This window comes from Amblyraja radiata, chromosome 22, assembly GCF_010909765.2.
Source record: "Amblyraja radiata isolate CabotCenter1 chromosome 22, sAmbRad1.1.pri, whole genome shotgun sequence".
In the NCBI taxonomy this organism is placed as follows: Eukaryota; Metazoa; Chordata; class Chondrichthyes; order Rajiformes; family Rajidae; genus Amblyraja; species Amblyraja radiata.
In genome coordinates this window covers 43,635,131-43,655,616 of record NC_045977.1, presented here as the reverse complement: position 1 = coordinate 43,655,616, position 20,486 = coordinate 43,635,131, and the positions used below count along the sequence as shown (strand labels likewise).

Sequence of the window (20,486 nt, the reverse complement as noted above, 5' to 3'; positions counted from 1 at the left end):
CTTGAGCAGATAGGATGTGTCTATACACTTCAGAATTCATAATGCTACTACCATCAGCAGTTGTATCATCAATGAAGATAAGTGAGCCAGTACCTTCAGCAGCCATACATGCCCAGGCCATAACACCCCCACCACCGTGTTTCACAGATGAGTGGTATGCTTTGGATCTTGGGCAATTCCTTCTCTCCTCCATACTTTGCTCTTGCCATCACTGATATAAGTTAATCTTCGTCATCTCTCTACAAGACATTTTTTCAGAACTGTGGTTGCTCTTTTAAGTACTTCTTGGCAAACTGTAACCTGGCCATCCTATTTTTGCAGCTAACCAGTGGTTTGCATCTTGCAGTGTAGCCTCTGTATTTCTCTTCATGAAGTCTTCTGCGAACAGTGGTTATTGACAAATCCACACCAGACTCCTGAAGAGTGTTTCTGATCTGTCGGACAGGTGTTGGGGGATTTTTCTTTATTATAGAGAGAATTCTTCTGTCATCAGCTGTGGAGGTCTTCCGTGGCCTGCCAGTCCCTCTGCGATTAGTAAGCTCACCAGTGCTCTCTTTCTTCTTAATAATGTTCCAAACAGTTGATTTTGGTAAGCCTAAGGTTTGGCTGATGTCTCTAACAGTTTTATTCTTGTTTCTCAGTCTCATAATGGCTTCTTTGACATTGGCACAACTTTAGTCCTCATGTTGATAAACAGCAATAAAAGTTTCCAAAGGTGATGGAAAGACTGGAGGAAAGACTAGGTGCTGAGAGCTCTCTTATACCTGCATTAAGGAGGCATTTAACACACACCTGAGCAATTACAAACACCTGTGAAGCCATGTGTCCCAAACATTATGGTGCCCTTTAATAAAATCTGACAATGTGCACTTTAACCACATGTGATTTTTTCTATTACAATTCTCAAATTGTGGAGTATAGAGGCAAATAAATAAATGATGGATCTTTGTCCCAAACATTATGGAGGGCACTGTCAGAGTAAATATCACCAACAACTTCTCCTGGACCACACATATTGAAGCAATGACCAAGAAAGCACACCAACGCTTCTACTTCCTCAGAGGCTTAGGAATTTCGGCATTTCAGCGATAACCCTCACCAACTTTCCTGTAGAAAGCATTTTATCGGGATGGCTCACAGCTTGGTTTGGGAACAGCTCCATGCAAGACCGTATGAAATTGCAGCGAATTGTGGATGCTGCCCAGACCATCCAACAAACAAACCTCCGATTGTTTCCATTTACACCTCACGCTGCCTCGGCAAGGCCAGCAGCATAATCAAGGACTAGTCGCACCATGGCCACTCCCTCTTCTCCCCTCTCCCATCAGGCAAACGGTACAGAAGTGTGAAAACGTACACCTCCAGATTCAGGGACAGTCTCTTCCCAGAGGTGTCCCTCAGACTATCTTTGATCAGACTTTACTGGCTTTGTCTTGCACTAAACGTTATTGCCTTATCCTGTATCTGTACACTGTGAATGGCTCAATTGTAATCATGTATTGTCTTTGCGCTGACTGGTTAGCACGCAACAAAAGCTTTTCACTCTTCTTCGGTACATGTGACAATAAACTAAACTGAACTATAGAAGTGGTATTGGGGATGATATACATGTGGATTAAAGATTATTTTCAAAAGCAGTAGAAATAAATCAGTCATCTTTAAGTTGCAAGGCTGTGTAACTAGTGGACTGTAGTAGGGATTGGTACAGGGGTCTCAAATGTTAAGATGATGGGACCAAGATAGGCATTTGCAAGCTTGCAGATGATGCAAAGCAGCAAGGGAGAGAGTTACGAGGACGGCCAAAAGGAGCTTTAAGGGTTACAGATATTTACAAGCAGGCCAAGTGAATGGGGAAGGTAAAGAAAACAAATTCACACTCTTCAGTAGAAATATAAAACATGTATTAAATGGCGGGATTGAAAAATGTGTGTAGAGCAGTCTGAGCAACCTGGAAAACAAATCACAGATTTAACATGCAGGAACAGTAAACAATCAGAAGGCAAAGGCTGCATTGGTCTTTACTTCAAGAAGATTTGATTGCAAGAGTGAAGATATCTTACTACAATTGTATAAATTCCTGGTGAGACTACAAGGAATATCATTTACACTCAAGAATTTAGAAGAATGGGAAAATAGAACTTAGTTACCAAGTATATTCATGACCGGAAGATTTTTGATTAAAAAGGAATGATAAATGTGAAAAAAGGGCTGAGGTAACTCAACAACCATGATCTCATATAATGGCAGAACAGGCACGAGTGACCAAATGATTTACTTTATTTTTTATTATAAACACACTGGTTATTGTCAAAACAATTCTAGTCTATTTTTAAAAGTGGGCACAAATGTTTGTATCAAGAGTATAAACTGCCCACTCTTACTTACCTCTCCAGGGAGCTGTGGGAGTGGTGGCTAGTCCATGCTCCAAGCCATCCCTGAGTTCACCAGCATGCTTCACTAATAATCTCAGAAGTCTTAAAGTAGCCATAACAATTACATCGTCATTGCTTTGCTTCATGGGTATATTATTAAGAATTGCCTTCAGATCTTCACCATCCACATGAATCTGAGAAGATAATAGTGAAAAGCATTAAATTCAGCTTGTTATAAAGCTTGTTTACCAAAGGCTAGAAATAGGTTTATCAGATTATAATTTAGTAAATCCCATTTTTTGTAATGTATTGCAAGCATTTACTGTTATGGGGGGCTCAAGAGGTGAATTAAATACTTGAACTAAATGTAATGGAAGGTAGATCAATGTTATATAAACAAAGATACAAACACAAAATGCTGGAGTAACTCAGTGGGGCAGGCAGCATGTCTGGAGAGAAAGAATGGGTGACGTTTCGGGTCGAGACCCTTCTTCAGACCCTGTCCCGCTGAGTTACTGGATCCAGCATTTTGTGTCTATCTTCAGTTTAAACCAGCATCTGCAGTTCCTTCCTACACATTATTTAAACAAATTATAGTTTTTATGAAAAGATGAAGTACGAGCGTAAACTGGCCAAGCATATAAAGATGGTAGACAAAAATGCTGGAGAAACTCAGAAGGTGAGGCAGCATCTATGGAGCAAAGGAATAGGTGACGTTTCGGGTCGAGACCCTTCTTCAGACTGATCCAGTGATTTTCAGGTTACTTTTTCACAATCACCAACAGCTATTAATAGAAGTTACTTCAAGAAATGTGCAGGATTGAGGGAACAATCAATTTGGCACGGACTGTAAATGTTAGTGTATTCTTCCCTGGAGATTCTCAAAGTCAATATAGGAAAGCACATGCTGCAGATTCCAAAATCAGTGCCTATCTTAAAATCGAAGATGATAGTGATCACTACCTCCAGCCGGCCAAAGTGAAATTTCATTGTAAGAAAAAGATGAAGCTGATTAAATAAAAGCATATTAACTGGATGGATATTTAATGACTATTGTTTCCCAATTCAATTCCACACTCTCAAATGAAAACATAATAATTTGATTACTAACCTGACCAGCATTCAGTTTAAGGAAAGTGAAGTATGCTTTGCAAGAAAGCTTATAAAGGTTAAATATCCTGTCCACAACTTTTCGCCACACTTCAATTAGTCCTTCAACCACAGTCTCATCCTGATCACCAAGCCATGCGCAGTTAGTTATTAACTGTCTCCAGATAACCTCCATCATGTCATCCTCTTCATCATCATTTATTTGCAGGGCCAAATCTTCATCCTGTGTAAAGGTTTTAAATAAAGGTTAGACTTAAAGCTATAGACTGTTAATTCACAGAAAAAGAAAACCAAAATTCACAAGATTTACAATGATTAGACTATTATCTGAATGGTGGCCGATTAGGAAAAGGGGAGATGCAACGAGACCTGGGTGTCATGGTACACCAGTCATTGAAAGTAGGCAAAGGTACACAAAATTGCTGGGGAAACTCAGCGGGTGCAGCAGCATCTATGGAGCGAAGGAAATAGGCGACGTTTCGGGCCGAAACCCTTCTTCAGACTGATGGGGGGTGGGGAAAGAAAGAAGGAAAAGGGGAGGAGGAGGAGGAGCCCGAGGGCGGGCGGATGGGAGGGGGGGAGGAGACAGCTAGAGGGTTAAGGAAGGGGAGGAGACAGCACGGGCTAGCCAAATTGTGAGAATTCAATGTTAATGCCATAAGGACGCAAGGTCCCCAGACGGAATATGAGGTGCTGTTCCTCCAATTTCCGCTGTTGCTCACTCTGGCAATGGAGGAGACCCAGGACAGAGAGGTCGGATTGGGAATGGGAGGGGGAGTTGAAGTGCTGAGCCACCGGGAGGTCAGGTAGGTTATTGCGGACTGAGCGGATGTGTTCGGCGAAACGATCGCACAACCTACGCTTGGTCTCACCGATGTAAATCAGCTGACATCTAGAGCAGCGGATGCAGTAGATGAGGTTGGAGGAGATACAGGTGAACCTTTGTCGCACCTGGAACGACTGCTTGGGACCTTGAATGGAGTCGAGGGGGGAGGTGAAGGAACAGGTGTTGCATTTCTTGCGGTTGCAACGGAAAGTGCCCGGGGAGGGGGTGGTGCGGGAGGGAAGGGAAGAATTGACGAGGGAGTTGCGGAGGGAGCAGTCTTTGCGGAAGGCAGACATGGGGGGAGATGGGAAGATGTGGCGAGTGGTGGGGTCACGTTGGAGGTGGCGGAAATGGCGGAGGATTATGTGTTGTATTTGCCGGCTGGTGGGGTGAAAGGTGAGGACCAGAGGGACTCTGCCCTTGTTGAGTGTGCGGGGATGGGGAGAGAGAGCAGTGTTACGGGGTATGGATGAGACCCTGGTGTGAGCCTCATCTATGGTGGCGGAGGGGAATCCCCGTTCCCTGAAGAACGAGGACATTTCCGATGCCCTGATATGAAATGTCTCATCCTGGGAACAGATGCGGCGTAGGTGGAGGAATTGGGAGTAGGGGATGGAGTCTTTACAGGGGGCAGGGTGGGAAGACGTGTAGTCCAGATAGCCATGTGAGTCAGTGGGTTTGTAATGTATGTCGGTCAGGAGTCTGTCCCCTGCGATGGAGATGGTGAGGTCAAGGAATGGTAGGGAAGTGTCGGAAATCGTCCAGGTGTATTGGAGTGCCGGATGGAAGTTGGTGGTGAAGTGGATGAAGTCAGTCAGTTGTGTGTGGGTGCAGGAGGTGGCACCAAAGCAGTCGTCAATGTAACGGAGGTAGAGGTCGGGGATGGGGCCCTGGTACGTCTCGAACAAGGATTGTTCAACGTGCCCGACAAAGAGGCAGGCGTAGCTGGGGCCCATGCGTGTGCCCATAGCTACGCCTTGTGTTTGGAGGAAATGGGAGGAGTCAAATGTAAAGTTATTGAGGGTGAGGACCGCTAAGCGGAGGAGAGTGTCAGTGGCTGGGTATAGGTTGCTCCTCTGGTCGAGGAAGAACCGGAGGGCTCTGAGGCCATCCTGGTGGGGGATGGAGGTGTAGAGTGACCGGACATCCATGGTGAAGATGAGGGGGTGAGGGCCCAGAGAGTGGAATGCGTGGAGGCGGCGGAGAGTGTCTGAGGTGTCTAGAACATAGGTGGGGAGGGATTTGACCAAGGGGGATAGGATGGAGTCAAGGTATGTGGAGATGAGTTCGGTGGGGCACGAACACGCAGAGACAATGGGTCTGCCGGGAGAGCCGGGTTTGTGGATTTTGGGGAGAAGGTAAAAACGGGCCGTGCGGGGCTGGGGAACGATGAGTTTGGAGGCTTGGTCAGGTAGGGCGTGGGAATTGATGAAGTCGGTGATGGTGCTAGAAATGGTGGCCTGGTGCTCGTCAGTGGGGTCATGGTCCAAGGGTAAGTAGGAGGAGGTGTCCGAGAGTTGGCGCGTGGCCTCAGCTTTGTAGAGATCGGCGCGCCAGACTACCACGGCACCTCCCTTGTCGGCTGGTTTGATGACCCAGTCTGGGTTTTTGCGGAGTGATTCGATGGCAGTGCGTTCAGAGGGGGAAAGATTGGAGTGAGACAGTGGAGTGGAGAAGTTGAGGCGGTTGACGTCGCGGCGGCAGTTCTGAATGAAGAGTTCCAGAGCCGGGACTTTATGAGGGGGGTTCCACGAGGAGGGGGTGCGTTGGAGCGTTGAAAGTAGGCATGCAGGTGCAGTAGGCAGTGAAGAAAGCGAATGGTATGTTAGCATTCATAGCAAAAGGACTTGAGTATAGGAGCAGGGAGGTTCTACAGCAGTTGTACAGGGTCTTGGTGAGACCACACCTGGAGTATTGCGTACAGTTTTGGTCTCCTAATCTGAGGAAGTACATTCTTGCCATAGAGGGAGTACAGAGAAGGTTCACCAGACTGATTCCTGGGATGTCAGGACTTTCATATGAAGAAAGACTGGATAGACTCGGCTTGTACTCGCTAGAATTTAGAAGATTGAGGGGGGATCTTATAGAAACTTATAAAATTCTTAAGGGGTTGGACAGGCTATATGCAGGAAGATTGTTCCCGATGTTGGGGAAATCCAGAACAAGGGGTCACAGTTTAAGGATAAAGGGGAAATCTTTTAGGACTGATATGAGAAAAGCATTTTTCACACAGAGTGGTGAATCTCTGGAACTCTCTGCCACAGAATGTAGTTGAGGCCAGTTCATTGGCTATATTTAAGAGGGAGTTAGATGTGGCCCTTGTGGCTAAAGGGATCAGGGGGTATGGAGAGAAAGCAGGTACAGGATACTGAGTTGGATGATCAGCCATGATCATATTGAATGGCGGTGCAGGCTCGAAGGGCCGAATGGCCTACTCCTGCACCTATTTTCTAGGTTTCTAATCTTACCCAGCACATCCTAGGTCACCCCTTGCTAAGGACTGAATTTCATTCCTACCAGAGGAGATACCCCACCTCCTCAGCTCTGACTGTCTTTCCAATAGGACGTGTAACCTTCAACTCAGCTCCCAGCTCAGATACTCTTTCACCAACGTCTCTCACAGCAGTCCCCCCCGTTCCCCCCCCCCCCCCCCCCCCCCCCCTATTTAGGTTTAAGCCCGATCTACGGCCTTGGTTATGTTTGCCAAGACCCTGGTCCCAGCCAGGTTCAAGTAGAGACGGTCCCTTCGGAACAGTTCCCTCCTTCTATAATATTAGTGCCAATGTCCCATGATTTCAAATCCACTTCTTCCACACCAATCTTTGAGCCACGCAATCAACTCTTTAATCTTCTCAACCCTATGCCAATTTGCATGTGGCTCCGGTAGCAATCCAGAGATCATTACCTTTTTGGTTCTGCTTTTCAATTTAATCCCTAGCTATTCAACTTCCCTTAGCATAACCTCTTTGTTTGTTCTCCCTGCATCATTGGTACCCACATGACCATGATGACTGGATCTATCCCCTCCAACTTCAAATTCCTCTGCAGGTTACACAAGATGTCTTGAACCTGGACACCAGGCAGGCAACAGACTTTGATGCCAAAGATGTGCAGGTTTGTAGGTTAATTGGCATCTGTAAATTGCCCCTAGTTTGTAAGGAGTGGATGCAAAAGTAGGATAACAGAACTCGTAGTCGGCATGGACTCTGTGATTCGAAGGGCCTGTTAATGTTATCTTGCCAAACTAAATTTTGAGTATACAAACTTAATAATACAACTATTTATATTCATTTTTCAGATATATAGCTTGGATTTAATCTTAACAAAAAATATTTGAGGCATATATTTCATGTGAAATGATAAAAACAAAAGAGCATACTTTTCCAATATTCACCTGAATTCCAGTTGGTCGACACAAAGCCTGTCCCAAAATTCCATAAATTGTTTCTCTGTCTTCTTCAGATGTCTTTTCTGGAAGTAGATTTTGAACTTCTGCCTTCTCTCTGGTCAGAAGTGGAATACCTTCACCCTGACTGTTTCAAAGTACAACCAAAAACTGATCACAAATTGTAGAATCCACGTAGAAGGCAATGTTCGTTCTTGACCACAAATAAGTGAGTCAACGTAAATTTATGGAGTATAACATATATTATCAATTTATTAATCCCAATCCATTTGTATGTAATTGCGAGCTGAAATAATTTGATCCAATCACTCACATACTTACCTAGCATTATCAACCACCTTTCTGCCCCATCTGTATGCCCAACTAGCCAAAGCTGCCCAAGACTTGGCTATCTCAGGTGCTTGAATTGCTGACAGATGATACAGCTGCCCTAAAATGAAGTCCGGTTCTCCAACTCCTATATTCACTGAAAATAAACAAAGGTAATGTTAGTTTTAAGAATGTACAAATCTCTTGCTCATTGGTGTGAAATGAATGTCAGCATTCCCACCTGTTGATTCTGCCACCATTTTGGGACAATCTGCTTCCTCTATTAAACCAGGAGGGGTCAGCTCAGCCAAAGTGTGTATGTTTTTTGCCAGGGTTGGTAGGCCAATAATCGATTTTTGCTGCTGAGCTCTGAAGACTTGTTTCAGTTGAGTAGACATTTCTTTCCATTCTGCCTGAATCCACTTGGTCAATGTGAGTATCGACTTTGCAACTGCAGATTCTGATTTGGCAGATTTACAAAATACTATAGCACAGGAACTCAGCATTTCCATGGCATGCGTGGAATGACCTATTGACATTGATCAAATGTTTCAAATATTTAGTTTATCAACAGAGTATAATGTACTTCCAAAATGATTAACTTCACTAAAGCTCAGAACAGGCTTAAATTCAAAATCTCATATTTTGCAGACAGGAAAGCCTAGAATTTAAATAATATTAATTCCTGTCCATAATTACAGGTGCCATTGGCCCAGAGTATAGAAAGTCAAGCATTATTCCACCTCATCATGGAGTTTAGATAGCTGAAGATAGATTTATTAACCTAGCTGCTGCAAAGAGTTCCTAAAGTCAGTCAAAAGAATGGTAGACAAAAGTGCTGGAGAAACTCAGCGGGTGAGGCAGCATCTATGGAGCGAAGGAAATAGGCAACGTTTCGGGCCGAAACCCTTCTTCAGAAAGACTGGCAACAGGAAATGGTACCACCGTGTGTGCACATTGCTTGATAACAAAAGTTCAGGTCATTTTCATACCAGTAAATACGGAATGGCAGAATGAAAATAATTTACTTTCATTCTGTCATTCCATTTACTGGTAAAAATGAATTTAATCCATTTTAAAATAAGCCTGTAATGTTACAAAATGCGGAAAAAATGAAGGAGTCTGAATACTTTCTGCATGCACTGTAAAATAGCCAGAGATAATGAAAAAAATGTATATTGGGAATATTTTATATTAAAATCTTTTCTTCAGTTACCTGCAGTGTATAACAGCTTTGACTTCTCGATATCAAGTTCTGGTCCCCACTTTTCATTAACAGTGCCGTGAAATGACATCTGTTTGAATAGATGCACCAAATCTCGCGTTGTGTTAACATCACTCAATGAAGTCTTACTGCACTGCTCAAGCAGTCTCGTGGCTAGAAGGACATTCCCCTGCTTACGAGCAAATTTAACGGCTGTGAGTCCCAGTTCCATGAGATGTCCATTAACTGAAGTACTGGAACCTGGACAAAAGATTTTACATTTTCAGATGTGAATACATTTTTAAACATCTAACATGTATGACATTTTTCAAATAGACATTTAAACATTCAAAAAAACATTTGGTTTAATGTTTGACTTTAATAAAAACAGTAAAACTTTCCTTATATTCAGGAAAGTTCCTCATTCAGAAAAACTTAAGATCTTCCTTGAGACTTTACCTGGTACCACAAATAACTTAACTGGTATTGCATCTGAGTCAACTAGCGTGAGCAAGCTAGATATTTACCCATTGGAAGGAGGTAAAGAGAGATAAGGGGAAGTAACAAGAACATTAGCAAAAACAGAAGCTTGTTTTATTCATTTTTAAATTACTTCTATGGTAAATGTCTTACCTTTCAACTTTTCAGCTATTCGAGCTTGGTACAGAGTGTACCTTAAAGCCTGAAGCCAGGGACGAACATCATGTTGTTTACAAGATTGCAGAGCTTCACTATAGAGTGGCAAAAGGCAATCCTGCACAAACAATTTTGTTAATTAATACAAATTACATAATTCCACGTGTACAAAATTCACAGCTATTTCCAATTATGGGTGCATTCACATCACATCTAGAGCCCTGCCGTTGTTTTTTTTTGCTGTGGTGTATTTATTGTCATGAGTTTTGCACAGTCCAAACCCTCAGTGACCATAACTCACTGGGGATGGTAATTAAGCAACCTTCTCAGATTGCTCCAAACTACCAATGAACTTGTGCCATTTTATTGGCCTAGACAATTGAAACTGCCCGATGATCACAAATGAGTTGAATGACAAATGTAAATTGATATCTTGAATCATAAATCATAAACAAAACAGGCAACTCTATACGTTTAAGAAGGAACTGCAGATGCTGGAAAATCAAAGGTAGACAAAAGTGCTGGAGAAACTTAGTGGGTGCAGAAGCATCTATGGAGCAAAGGAAATAGGCAAAGTTTCGGGTCTGAAGAAGGGTTTCGGCCCAAAATGTTGCCTATTTCCTTTGTTCCATAGATGCTGCCGCACCCGCTGAGTTTCTCCAGCACTTTTGTCTACCCAGGCAACTCTATACAGTCCTTTCATTGTATCCATGCCATGTGCTCCTAACATATCAATGTTCAGCAATGTATCAGGCCCTTTAGCCCACTATGTCTGTGGATGCCAATCTAACAAATCCCATCTGCTGCTGCTTGGTTTGCATCACTATTTCCTGCCTGTTCATGCGTCCATCGAATGATTCATATTTTTCAAAACTCGCTTGTAGATTGGTTATTTCCTACAAGCCAATTGTAGTGCTTGTTAGTAGTGACTCCGCCTAATATGCGTTTTATATTAACAAGTGTTTGCATATGCCAGTCAGTATGAGTAGCTGCTAGGAAATGTAATGAGCTGCAGTTCGATGCTGTAAGTAGATTTAATAAACATGTGTTGTATTTTGATATGTGTTTGACTCGACTCATTACATGGCGTCAGAGAGCGAGTCTTACCTACTCCGTTCACGTTTATCGGGTTTTGTTTTTTTAATTAATTTGCTAGTTATCTCTATCATGCCAAACTCGTCTTCGCCGTCCTAGTCCTCTGATCTTTGACTGACATTGATGAACGCTGGCCTCTTTTTGAGCGTGACAACATTCACGGGAGCTGCGGACACGGGAGCTGCGGACTCGGGAGCTGCGGACTCGGGAGCTGCGGACTCCGGCTGCGGGAGGCGGCTGATCAGGAGGTCCGGGCCGCTGAGGAGGAGGATGTTCACCGTCGGGGTTCGGCGTCGGCGTTCCACCAGCCCGGCTTGAGGGCCTGAACATCGGGCCACCCGGGGCGGCGACTGCGGGTGCTAGGAAGGCCTCGACCACGAGTGAACATCTGGGAAGAACGGAGGGGAAGCTGGCTGGACTATGGTGCTTTCCTCACCTTGGTGCCACTGTGTTATGTTGTGTCGTGGACTTTCAGTGTTTGTGCTTTTTTTTAAATTCTATTTTATTTTTAATATGTTTTATTATTTATTATTATTTATTTATTTTTATTTTTATGATACTGCCTGTAAGGGAAATTCATTTCGTTGTCTCTAACTGAGACATGACAATAAATTTGAATACAATACAATACAATACTATGTTCGCATCGTTCATCGCAACGACCCTCCTGATGTGCGTGCTTCTGTATTACTCAACATAGCTGGCCCTGAGGCAATGAATCGTGCCGACAATTTCACATTTGAGCCTGCCGTTTTGGATGCCTGCCGTTTGCACAGGTCCTAGTGCCTGCAGAGACGATTGATGTCTCGTTTGAATGTAGTTTTTATTATTTTTTTTTTGTATATGTGTGTGGGTATGTGTGTGGGGGGCGGGGGGTGGGGAAACTTTTAAAATCTATCCCCTGCACGGAGAACCCGACCTTTTCTCTGTCGGGTCTCCGTTGTCGTTGGGGCCGAGCACCGTGGAGCGGCCTCCAGCAGGAACGACCTGGGGCTCCAGTCGCGGAGCCTGCAGACCTACTCACCATCATGGAGCTGGCCGAGTTCGGAGTGGGTGGAGCTGTGGTGGCGCTCGGCTGCGACCTGACCCCGGAGATTCGGAGGCTTACCGCAGGTGTGGTGGACAGTGACACCGGGAGCCCGCGGGTCCCTGCTGGGAGACCGCTTTTCGGGGCGTCCGCAACGGCGACTTCTCCTGCCCGAGTTGCGGGGTTGAAGAGTACCTGGAGCGGGGCCTTACATCATCGCCCCGCGCGGCTTGGAATGGCTGTGGGACTTTGCTAGCGCACGCCGGGGGCTCCAACACCAAGACCCGGAGCGCGGCCTTGCATCACCCGGCGCGGCGTAAATGGCCGCGGGACAATTACCATCGCCCGCCGGGGGCTTTGAATCTGACATCGGGAGGGGAATGGGGAGTGCAGGGGAGAGATAAGTCATTGACTTCCATCACAGCGAGGAGGAGATGCGCTGTGATGGATGTTTGTGTAAATTGTGTTGTGTCTTGGTTCTTTCTTGTGTGTATGACTGCAGAAACAACATTTCGTTTGAAATGGGGTTCAAATGACAAATAAATTATATTGTATCGTATCGTATTGTATTGTATGACCCTGCCGTCTTGCTTGCAAAGTTCAGACAGTTGTGTGACCTGCCCTCGAACTACATTATTGAACGAACCAGGTTTTATGCTCGTATGCAACAGATTGATGAACCGATTGAATGTTTTATTAGAGGCTTAAAACACATGGCTACACGCTGCCAATTTCATGATCTGTGTGATGAACTCATACGTGATAATATTGTTGGAGGTATGCTTGATAGCAAGTTAAGGGATGAACTGCTTCGTAATACTGACCTAACCCTTAATCAAGCAGAGCACGCCTGTCGGATTGGTGAGATAAAATCTTCTCACATTAAGTCTGTGCCCTCCGGTCAGCGTTCGCAGTAGTGTCAATCTTACAGACACCTCCTCCTGTAACAGCCGCTCCCAACCCTCTCCTGTCTGGCAGCAGAGAGGATCTACTGTTCGATGTCAAAATTGCAACTATTTTCATGCTACTGGTCGACAGTTCTGTATTGCTTATGGGAAAACCTGCAACTTCTACAAGAAATTAAACCACGTTGCTAGTTGCTGCTGTTCCCGTGCGACTCAACCAGCTCCAAGGACAAGCCTGCACCTGTTACAACATGAGCTTGTTGATAACGAATTCCAAGAGCCTGACTTGCCATCCCCTGCTCAGCTCTCAAAGTACAGATACCAGCTCTGCCATCCACTCTGTCCTCCCTTCGTCTAAAGAGCAACTTGACCCTGAGGTAACCATATTCGTGAATAACAGACCCTTGATCGCTAAGGTTGATACGGGTGCCAAATGCAATGTCATCTCGTTATCAGTTTTTTTTTAAATCGTAATGCTGAACGTATTAAAAAGGCATCAGCCACGCTTCGGACTTACGGGGGAGATGTTCTACATGCACTTGGACAAACTAATTTAAAGTGCATCATAGACAAACAGCCCCATACCTTAAAGTTTTATATTGTCAAGGGGGATTCAGGGACTTTGCTCGGTATCAATGCATGCCACGATCTAGGCCTGGTATACTTTGGTTGCGCTCTCCATCAACTCTTTCTCACTGAAGCGCCCACTCAACAAGTATTCTCTCAATACAAAGACCTGTTTAATGACAAACTTGGCAAGTTGCCCCTCAAATACCATTGTTGTTGATCCCAACGTCACTCCTGTGGTTCGAGCACCACATCGTGTTCCACATGCCATGCGTGACAAAGTTTACAATGAACTCAAGCGGATGGTCTCCATGGGTGTTATTGCTGAAGTTACAGACGCATCTGACTGGGTTTCCACCATGGTGGTCACAACAAAAAAAGAGGAGATCCGTATATGCATAAACCCCAGAGATCTTAACACTGCTATCAAATGCCCACACTACCCTATGCATACAATAGAGGACGTTGCTGCTCAAATAGGCAACGCATCAGTATTCTCCGTTCTGGATGCCAAAAGCTCGTTTTGCTCTAACCGTTACTCTAGCTTTTTGCGTCTATCGTCAGTTTAAACCAGCATCCGCAGTTCCTTCCTACACACACGATACTATACGATAGAACACTTTTTTGGTTTCTAGTTTATAACATTGTTTACAGAGTACTATGTTTACATATTCTGTTGTGCTGCTTCAAGTAAGGATTTAATTGTTCTAACTGGGACGTGAGAGAATAAAACACTCTTGACTCACATCGCTAATGTGTGGGATAGAACTAGCATACGGGTGATCAGTGGTCGGCGTGGACTTGGTGGGCCGAATGGCCTGTTTCCATGCTGTATTTTTAAATTAAACTAAACACACTAAAATCAGAGGGAGTCTAAAGAAGGACCTCTACCCCCAAAATGTCACTCAATTTCTTCTATCCAGAGATGCTGGCTGCTCCATGGAGTTCCCCCGCACAATTAAAGCATGGAATAGTCTTCACCCTACCATAGTTACCCAACCAGACGCAACTAAATTTAAGGTAGTTCTTTTTTTTCCCCAAGAACCCTTTTTTGCTTAAGTCCAAGTCAAGAGTCAAGAGAATTTTATTGTCATGTGTCCCAGATAGGACAATTAAATTCTTTCTTGCTGCAGCACACCAGAATATGTAAACATAATACAGAACAGGAGATAAAAGTTCAGTGCGTCTATATACCATAGACCATATATATATATACACACAATAAATAAATAGATATAAGTGCAATAGGCTGTTGTTGTTCAGAGTTTTGAGTTTGGTGGTGGACCCTTCATCACCTCCAGTTTAAATTCCATTTAGAATATTTTTGGAGTAACTCTTGGTCCCTGAAGCAAGAGTTACTCCAGGGAGTTACTCCAGCTCCAGGGAGTGATTCTGCGTTGGTTTTCAGCGGTCGCGGCGAGGTGGCGGCAAGACAGCAATGGCGGTCAGATCTCCCACAATGCACAGGGAAGGAGAAAATGCTCGGCGCCGGCCAGTGCCGTGGCAGTGCCCATGTGCAGGGCGGCCGATGATGTGCTGGCCGTGCTTGTGCGCATGGCAGCCGGCCATGCCAGCGGACGAGGAGCAGTCAGAGAGCGGAGAGCGGAGCCCAGCGGCCCGGACACGGATGGCGGGCGGAGACAGTGAGTGACAGAGAGAGAGAGAGAGAGAGAGATAGAGAGGGGGGCCCGTTCACAGTTGAACGGCAGGTGTCCCGGGTGCTTGCCAAGCCGGGCAAACATGGAGCAGCTTTTAGGTTGCCCGGCGTGACTTTAGGTGGCAATTGGCACCCGGTCAGCCGTTAATTTTGAGCCCTGCCTTGGCGAAGGAATAACATTTAAGGATTCCTAGTTGGCTGTGATGAGGACATTGGGATTCTACAAGATATAGATAAACTGTAAGATTGGGTGAAAACTTGACAACTGAAGTTTAATGTGTTTGATACGTCTTGTAACAAATTCTACCTGTTAGAAGTTTAGAAAACATACCTCAGTGGACAACTTGTTTGTCACAGTATTCTCAAGAGCAGTTGAACAGTACAGCTGTAGCGTGCTCATCATTGGCAGAGACCCTGCCATCGATAATGTGGAGAGTCTCAATGGCCCCACAGCAATTCGAGCCATCTGCTTCAGATACTTCACTGTGTGCCTGATTTATAAATATGCATTCAAAAACTCATTAATTATACATTTTACTTTTGAGAAAGTAATTTCTTATTTCTAAACTTGTAATTTTTACAGTTGCTAATTCATTCTAGATGCTGGAAGAAACACCAGACAATCAGCTATACTATACCGCTCCCCAACTGCACTGCTGCCAATCAGAAAATGGTTGTAGAACAGATGGATACAAGATAACTTTTTAAATGCATCAGCAGATGACTCATTTACCAAAATTATATTCAGCATTCCAATGTCAAATTTTTCTTCTTGATTATAAAAATCTTTAGGTCACAAATATTGCAAGTCCTGATGCCATGTTAATTGGAAGATAAAGCAAGAATTACATAAACAAAATGTTGATGCTTCACAATTAAGATGACCACCAAATTGCTCAGGTCCAGAGTGCCAAAATAAATTAAGTATTACCAAGTAATTTTTGAACTAAAGTTTTCCAAAAGATATGCAATGGCACAAATTATTCTTAAATGTGGTTCATGTAGATTTTTTTTTTAAATGGAATTTGTGAACCTTCTCAGAAATATATTGTTCCAAAAATATTCACACTGTTGCTTTTTAAAATCAACTGAAACAAATTGCATCCAAAATAATCAACCACCACAGTGTTAGCAGATTGTTAACACATGCACTTACTCAGTGCTATTCTGGATCTTTTTTTCCTGTTCGGGTTGTTCAATAGTTGAGGAAAAACACACTGCACTTCTCAAGAGTTGAACCTCAATGGCCTTTTGAAGTTCCCTTGGGTCAGGACTCATCACATTTGGAAGCAGCTTCTTCATGTCTACAAAAGAATGTTCAGTATTTATCATATTTTCACCTCAAAGATTAACAGCTCAATCTGGAGATAAATATATCCAAGAAAACAATTATTAAATTGGAGAATTAGAAAATAAAAATTAGAAATAGCTTTCAGTTGACCCATGCACAAAACCAGTAAAATCTAACGTGGAAGGTTATTCTCTTTTTAGATGAGAAGTTTATCCTGAAAGATGAGAGGTTTAGACAAGGCTGAATGTAAAGTCTGGGGCATTCACAGAAGATCAACAAGGTTTTTCTCTAAACGTAGGAGGCAATTAGAAGCAAAGAAATGTAGGTGTCATTATACTGTTTACACACTAGATAATTATTCAGGTTATGTAATAAAAAGTTAACTATTCTGGAATTTCTGTGCATAAATCAAGTGCATTATCTACCAATTTATCAACTGGACAGAACATAAATTCAGTGATTTTAAAACTTTCAAATTATTAAGCTTTTTGATTCCTAACCATTCATGAGCAGATTTTGGTTTAATAAAAGGCAGTCCCCAGATAGAAAAGTAAGATGCTCTGCAAAGTGAGGGCACTCTTATGCCTAGATCATTAAACTATTCATTTTTTTAATACATTAAAATATTAAAAATATGGTTGCGTCAAACCTAATCATGAGTATAGTGTTTGGATTTAGGCACTAGATACCCAAATAAATATTGCCAGGGTATTGTGTCCAAAATCAAAGACAGGATTGTAATCACTTGTGTGGAGCACATGGAATGATAATTGAAGTACAGCAAAAAATATTGGAGAAGCTCGATGGACCTTTGATGTCGCAAATGGAATTTCCAGAAGTGAAAACAAAAAGTTGATAGGCAAGAGTACAAATGGCAAAGGTGGGTAAATCACATCCTAAATTGCAGAAGAGACTTCAGGATTGTAATTGCTTATATGTCATAAATGATACTTTGTATCTAAATTCTACTGGGAAAGCACTCCAAATCATGACTCAAAGGATGTTATTCTTACATACCTAATTTTTCTTTAGCAGCTCCATTTATGAAATTGATATCCTCCCCAGGTAATAATTCCAGTTGTTCCTGACATGCAGAAAAATCACCACATTCAAAACTACCGAGAGCTCTGTAACAAAAATCACCAAGGCATTAGATTCTTCTCGTCTGATCATTTCTGCAGATTGAGCTTCAGTCTAGATATTTTTATAATTGTAATATTCTGCCAAATGGAGATGCCCTTGCTTTTCAAAACGTACATTGTTCAGGCAAGTTGATTGTATAGACAATGTACAAATTAGACATTGCAGTATCGTTGCTAACCTGATGTAGTTTAAATCAGCCTTCATGTGAATGGATGATCCATTAGTTCCTTTCTTCAAGGCTAATGTAGAATTTTGCCATTCCTCCACTGCTGGCCAGTCAGTTAATGAAATGTAACATTCACAAGCTTTGTTTGCCAAATAATTCACTACTTCAGGGGATGTATCACTTTGCTTTGTAAGAACAGTCTTCTTGCTTTCAGCTATTAAAAATAAAAGCGATATTAGTGATAGTGCCAAGATGTAGTGTACAAATGGGGCACAGGATGTGGGTTTGGTAGATTATCCAAGCGAGGTGCTGTTCCTCCAGCTTACATGCAAGCCTCATTCTGACAATGGAGGCAGCCCAGGACAGAAAGGTCAGTGTAGGAATGGGAAGGGGAGTTAAAATAGTTAACAACCAGCAGTTACAGTAGGCCTTGGCAGACCAGGTGCAAGTTTTCAGCAAAATGGTCACTGAGTCTGCACTTGGTCCGATGTAAAGGCAGCCGCAACAGGAATATCGGATGTAGTAGATGAGGTTAGAGAAGGTGTACTGGAACCTCACTCACCTGGAAGGATTGCTGGGGTCCTTGGATGGATGTGAGGGAGGATGTATATGGACCAAAGGTAGACACAAAATGCTGGAGTAACTCAGCGGGTCAGGCAGCATCTCTGGGGAGAAGGAATGGGTGATGTTTCGGGTCGAGACCCTTCTTCAGACTGATGTCAAGGGAGGGGGCGGGACAGATAGAATGTAGTAGGAGACAGTAAGACTAGTGGGAGAACTGGGACAGGGGAGGGGATGGGGAGAGAATGCAACGGCTATCTGAAGTTAGGGAAGTCAATGTTTATACTGCTGGGGTGTAAGCTATTCAAGCGAAATATGAGGTGCTGTTCCTCCAATTTGCACTGGGCTTCACTCTGACAATGGAGGAGGCCCAGGACAGAACGGTCGGATTGGGAATGGGAGGGGGAATTGCTGAGTCACTGGGAGAACAGGCAGGTTAAGACGGACTGAGCAGAGGTGTTCAGCGAAACGATCGCCGAGCCTATGCTTGGTCTCGCTGATAACACCTGGAACACCAGATACAATAGATGAGGTTGGAGGAGCTGCAAGTGAATCTCTGCCTCACCTGGACAGACTGTTTGGATCCAGATTTAAACCAGCATCTGCAGTTCTTTCCTACACATGTATATGGACCAGCTCAATCCATGACCACAAGACATTGCAGAGTTGTGGATGTAGCCCAGACCATCACGCAAAACAACCACTGTTTCATTGACTCCATCTACACTTCATGCGCCTTGGCAACACCATCAGCATCATCAAGGACCAGTCTCATCCCTCTTTGTCCCTCTCCCATCAGGTAAGCTGTCCTGACTGACCTCCCATCTACAATGGAGACCTTTGAACTATCTTTAATTGGACTTTATCTTGCACTAAATGTTAAACTCTTGGCAGCTTGATTGCAATCATGTATGGCCTTTTCTTTGAATGCACCTTAGTACACTAACTCCTAAACTACACCAAGGACTTCAATAAAGCAAACCTTACGAAATCGCTCCCTAACTTCCACCAACATGTCTCCTCCTGCACCAGAGGACCAAACACTGCTACACCACCATCAAGAATGCCTATCGCTCCATTCCTCGCCCTCAATTCGGTAAATCCGACCATACCGCAGTGCTGCTTCTTCCTGCCTACAGGCAGCAATTAAAGAGCGCACCCCCAGAGGTAAGGACTGTGCAGAGCTGGTCGGGCGGGGGGGGGGGGCAGAGGAACAACTCCAGGACTGTTTGGAATCTGTAGACTGGGCAATGTTCAGGGACTCGGCAACGGACCTGAAAGAATACGCCACAGTCGTTACAGACTTCATAAAGAAATGTGTGGAGGACTGCATCCTGACAAAAACCTTCTGAGTGTTTCCCAATCAGAAGGCTTGGATGAACTTTGAGATCCGCACTCTCCTGAAGACCAGACACCGGGCATTCATGTCTGATGATACAGTGGTCTACAAGAAGGCAAGATACGACATTGGTAAGGCCATCAAAAAGGTCAAAAGGGACTTTTGCTCCAAGCTGGAGGATGAGACAGATGTTCGGCAACTGTGGCGGGGCCTGAATGCAATCACCTCCTACAAGGCGAAAGCAGGAGGAGGCTCAAATGTCGGCGTAGCATCACTCCCTGACGAGCTCAATGCGTTTTACGCACGCTTTGATAGGGAGAACACTGATGTGCCTTCTCGAGCCCCCATTCGCTGTGATGGTATTTCAGTCACAATCACAGAGGCCTGTGTCAGAAAATCCTTCAGAGGGGTGAACCCTCGAAATGCGCCTGGACCTGATGGTATACCCGGGTCGTATTCTAAAAACCTGTGCGGACCAACTGGCTGGAGTTTTTATGGACATTTTCAACCTCTCACTTCTGAGGTTCCCACCTGCTTTAAAAGGGCATCTATAATACCGGTGCCAAAGAAGAGCAAGGTGACGTGCCTCAATGACTATCGACCAGTGGCAATAACGTCGGTGGTGATGAAGTGCTTCGAGAGGTTGATCATGGTGCAAATCAACTCCTACCTCGAGAAACACCTGGACCCACTGCAGTTCGCTTACCGCCACAATAGATCAACGGTGGATGCGATCTCGCTGGCTCTCCACTCCGCTCTGGACCACTTGGACAACAAAAACTCATATGTCAGGCTGTTATTCATTGATTACAGCTCGGCATTTAATACAATCATCCCCTCCAAGCTGGTTATCAAATTCTCAGAACTGGGTC

The 20,486-nt window shown here is 44.0% G+C and overlaps 1 protein-coding gene across 1 annotated transcript in view; it reads right to left on the bottom strand.

The window, feature by feature from the left end:
• Window positions 1-20,486, bottom strand: part of smg1 (SMG1 nonsense mediated mRNA decay associated PI3K related kinase) — a 153,093-nt gene that overhangs the window by 78,025 nt on the left and 54,582 nt on the right. The window contains exons 25-35 of the mRNA XM_033041229.1: window positions 17,727-17,928; window positions 17,423-17,532; window positions 16,271-16,418; window positions 15,446-15,605; window positions 9,861-9,981; window positions 9,240-9,488; window positions 8,265-8,552; window positions 8,036-8,180; window positions 7,703-7,841; window positions 3,484-3,705; window positions 2,386-2,566 (exon numbers count right to left, since the gene is read on the bottom strand). Coding sequence (XP_032897120.1) covers window positions 2,386-2,566; window positions 3,484-3,705; window positions 7,703-7,841; window positions 8,036-8,180; window positions 8,265-8,552; window positions 9,240-9,488; window positions 9,861-9,981; window positions 15,446-15,605; window positions 16,271-16,418; window positions 17,423-17,532; window positions 17,727-17,928 — 1,965 coding nt within the window. The remainder of the gene's footprint in view (window positions 1-2,385; window positions 2,567-3,483; window positions 3,706-7,702; window positions 7,842-8,035; window positions 8,181-8,264; window positions 8,553-9,239; window positions 9,489-9,860; window positions 9,982-15,445; window positions 15,606-16,270; window positions 16,419-17,422; window positions 17,533-17,726; window positions 17,929-20,486) is intronic.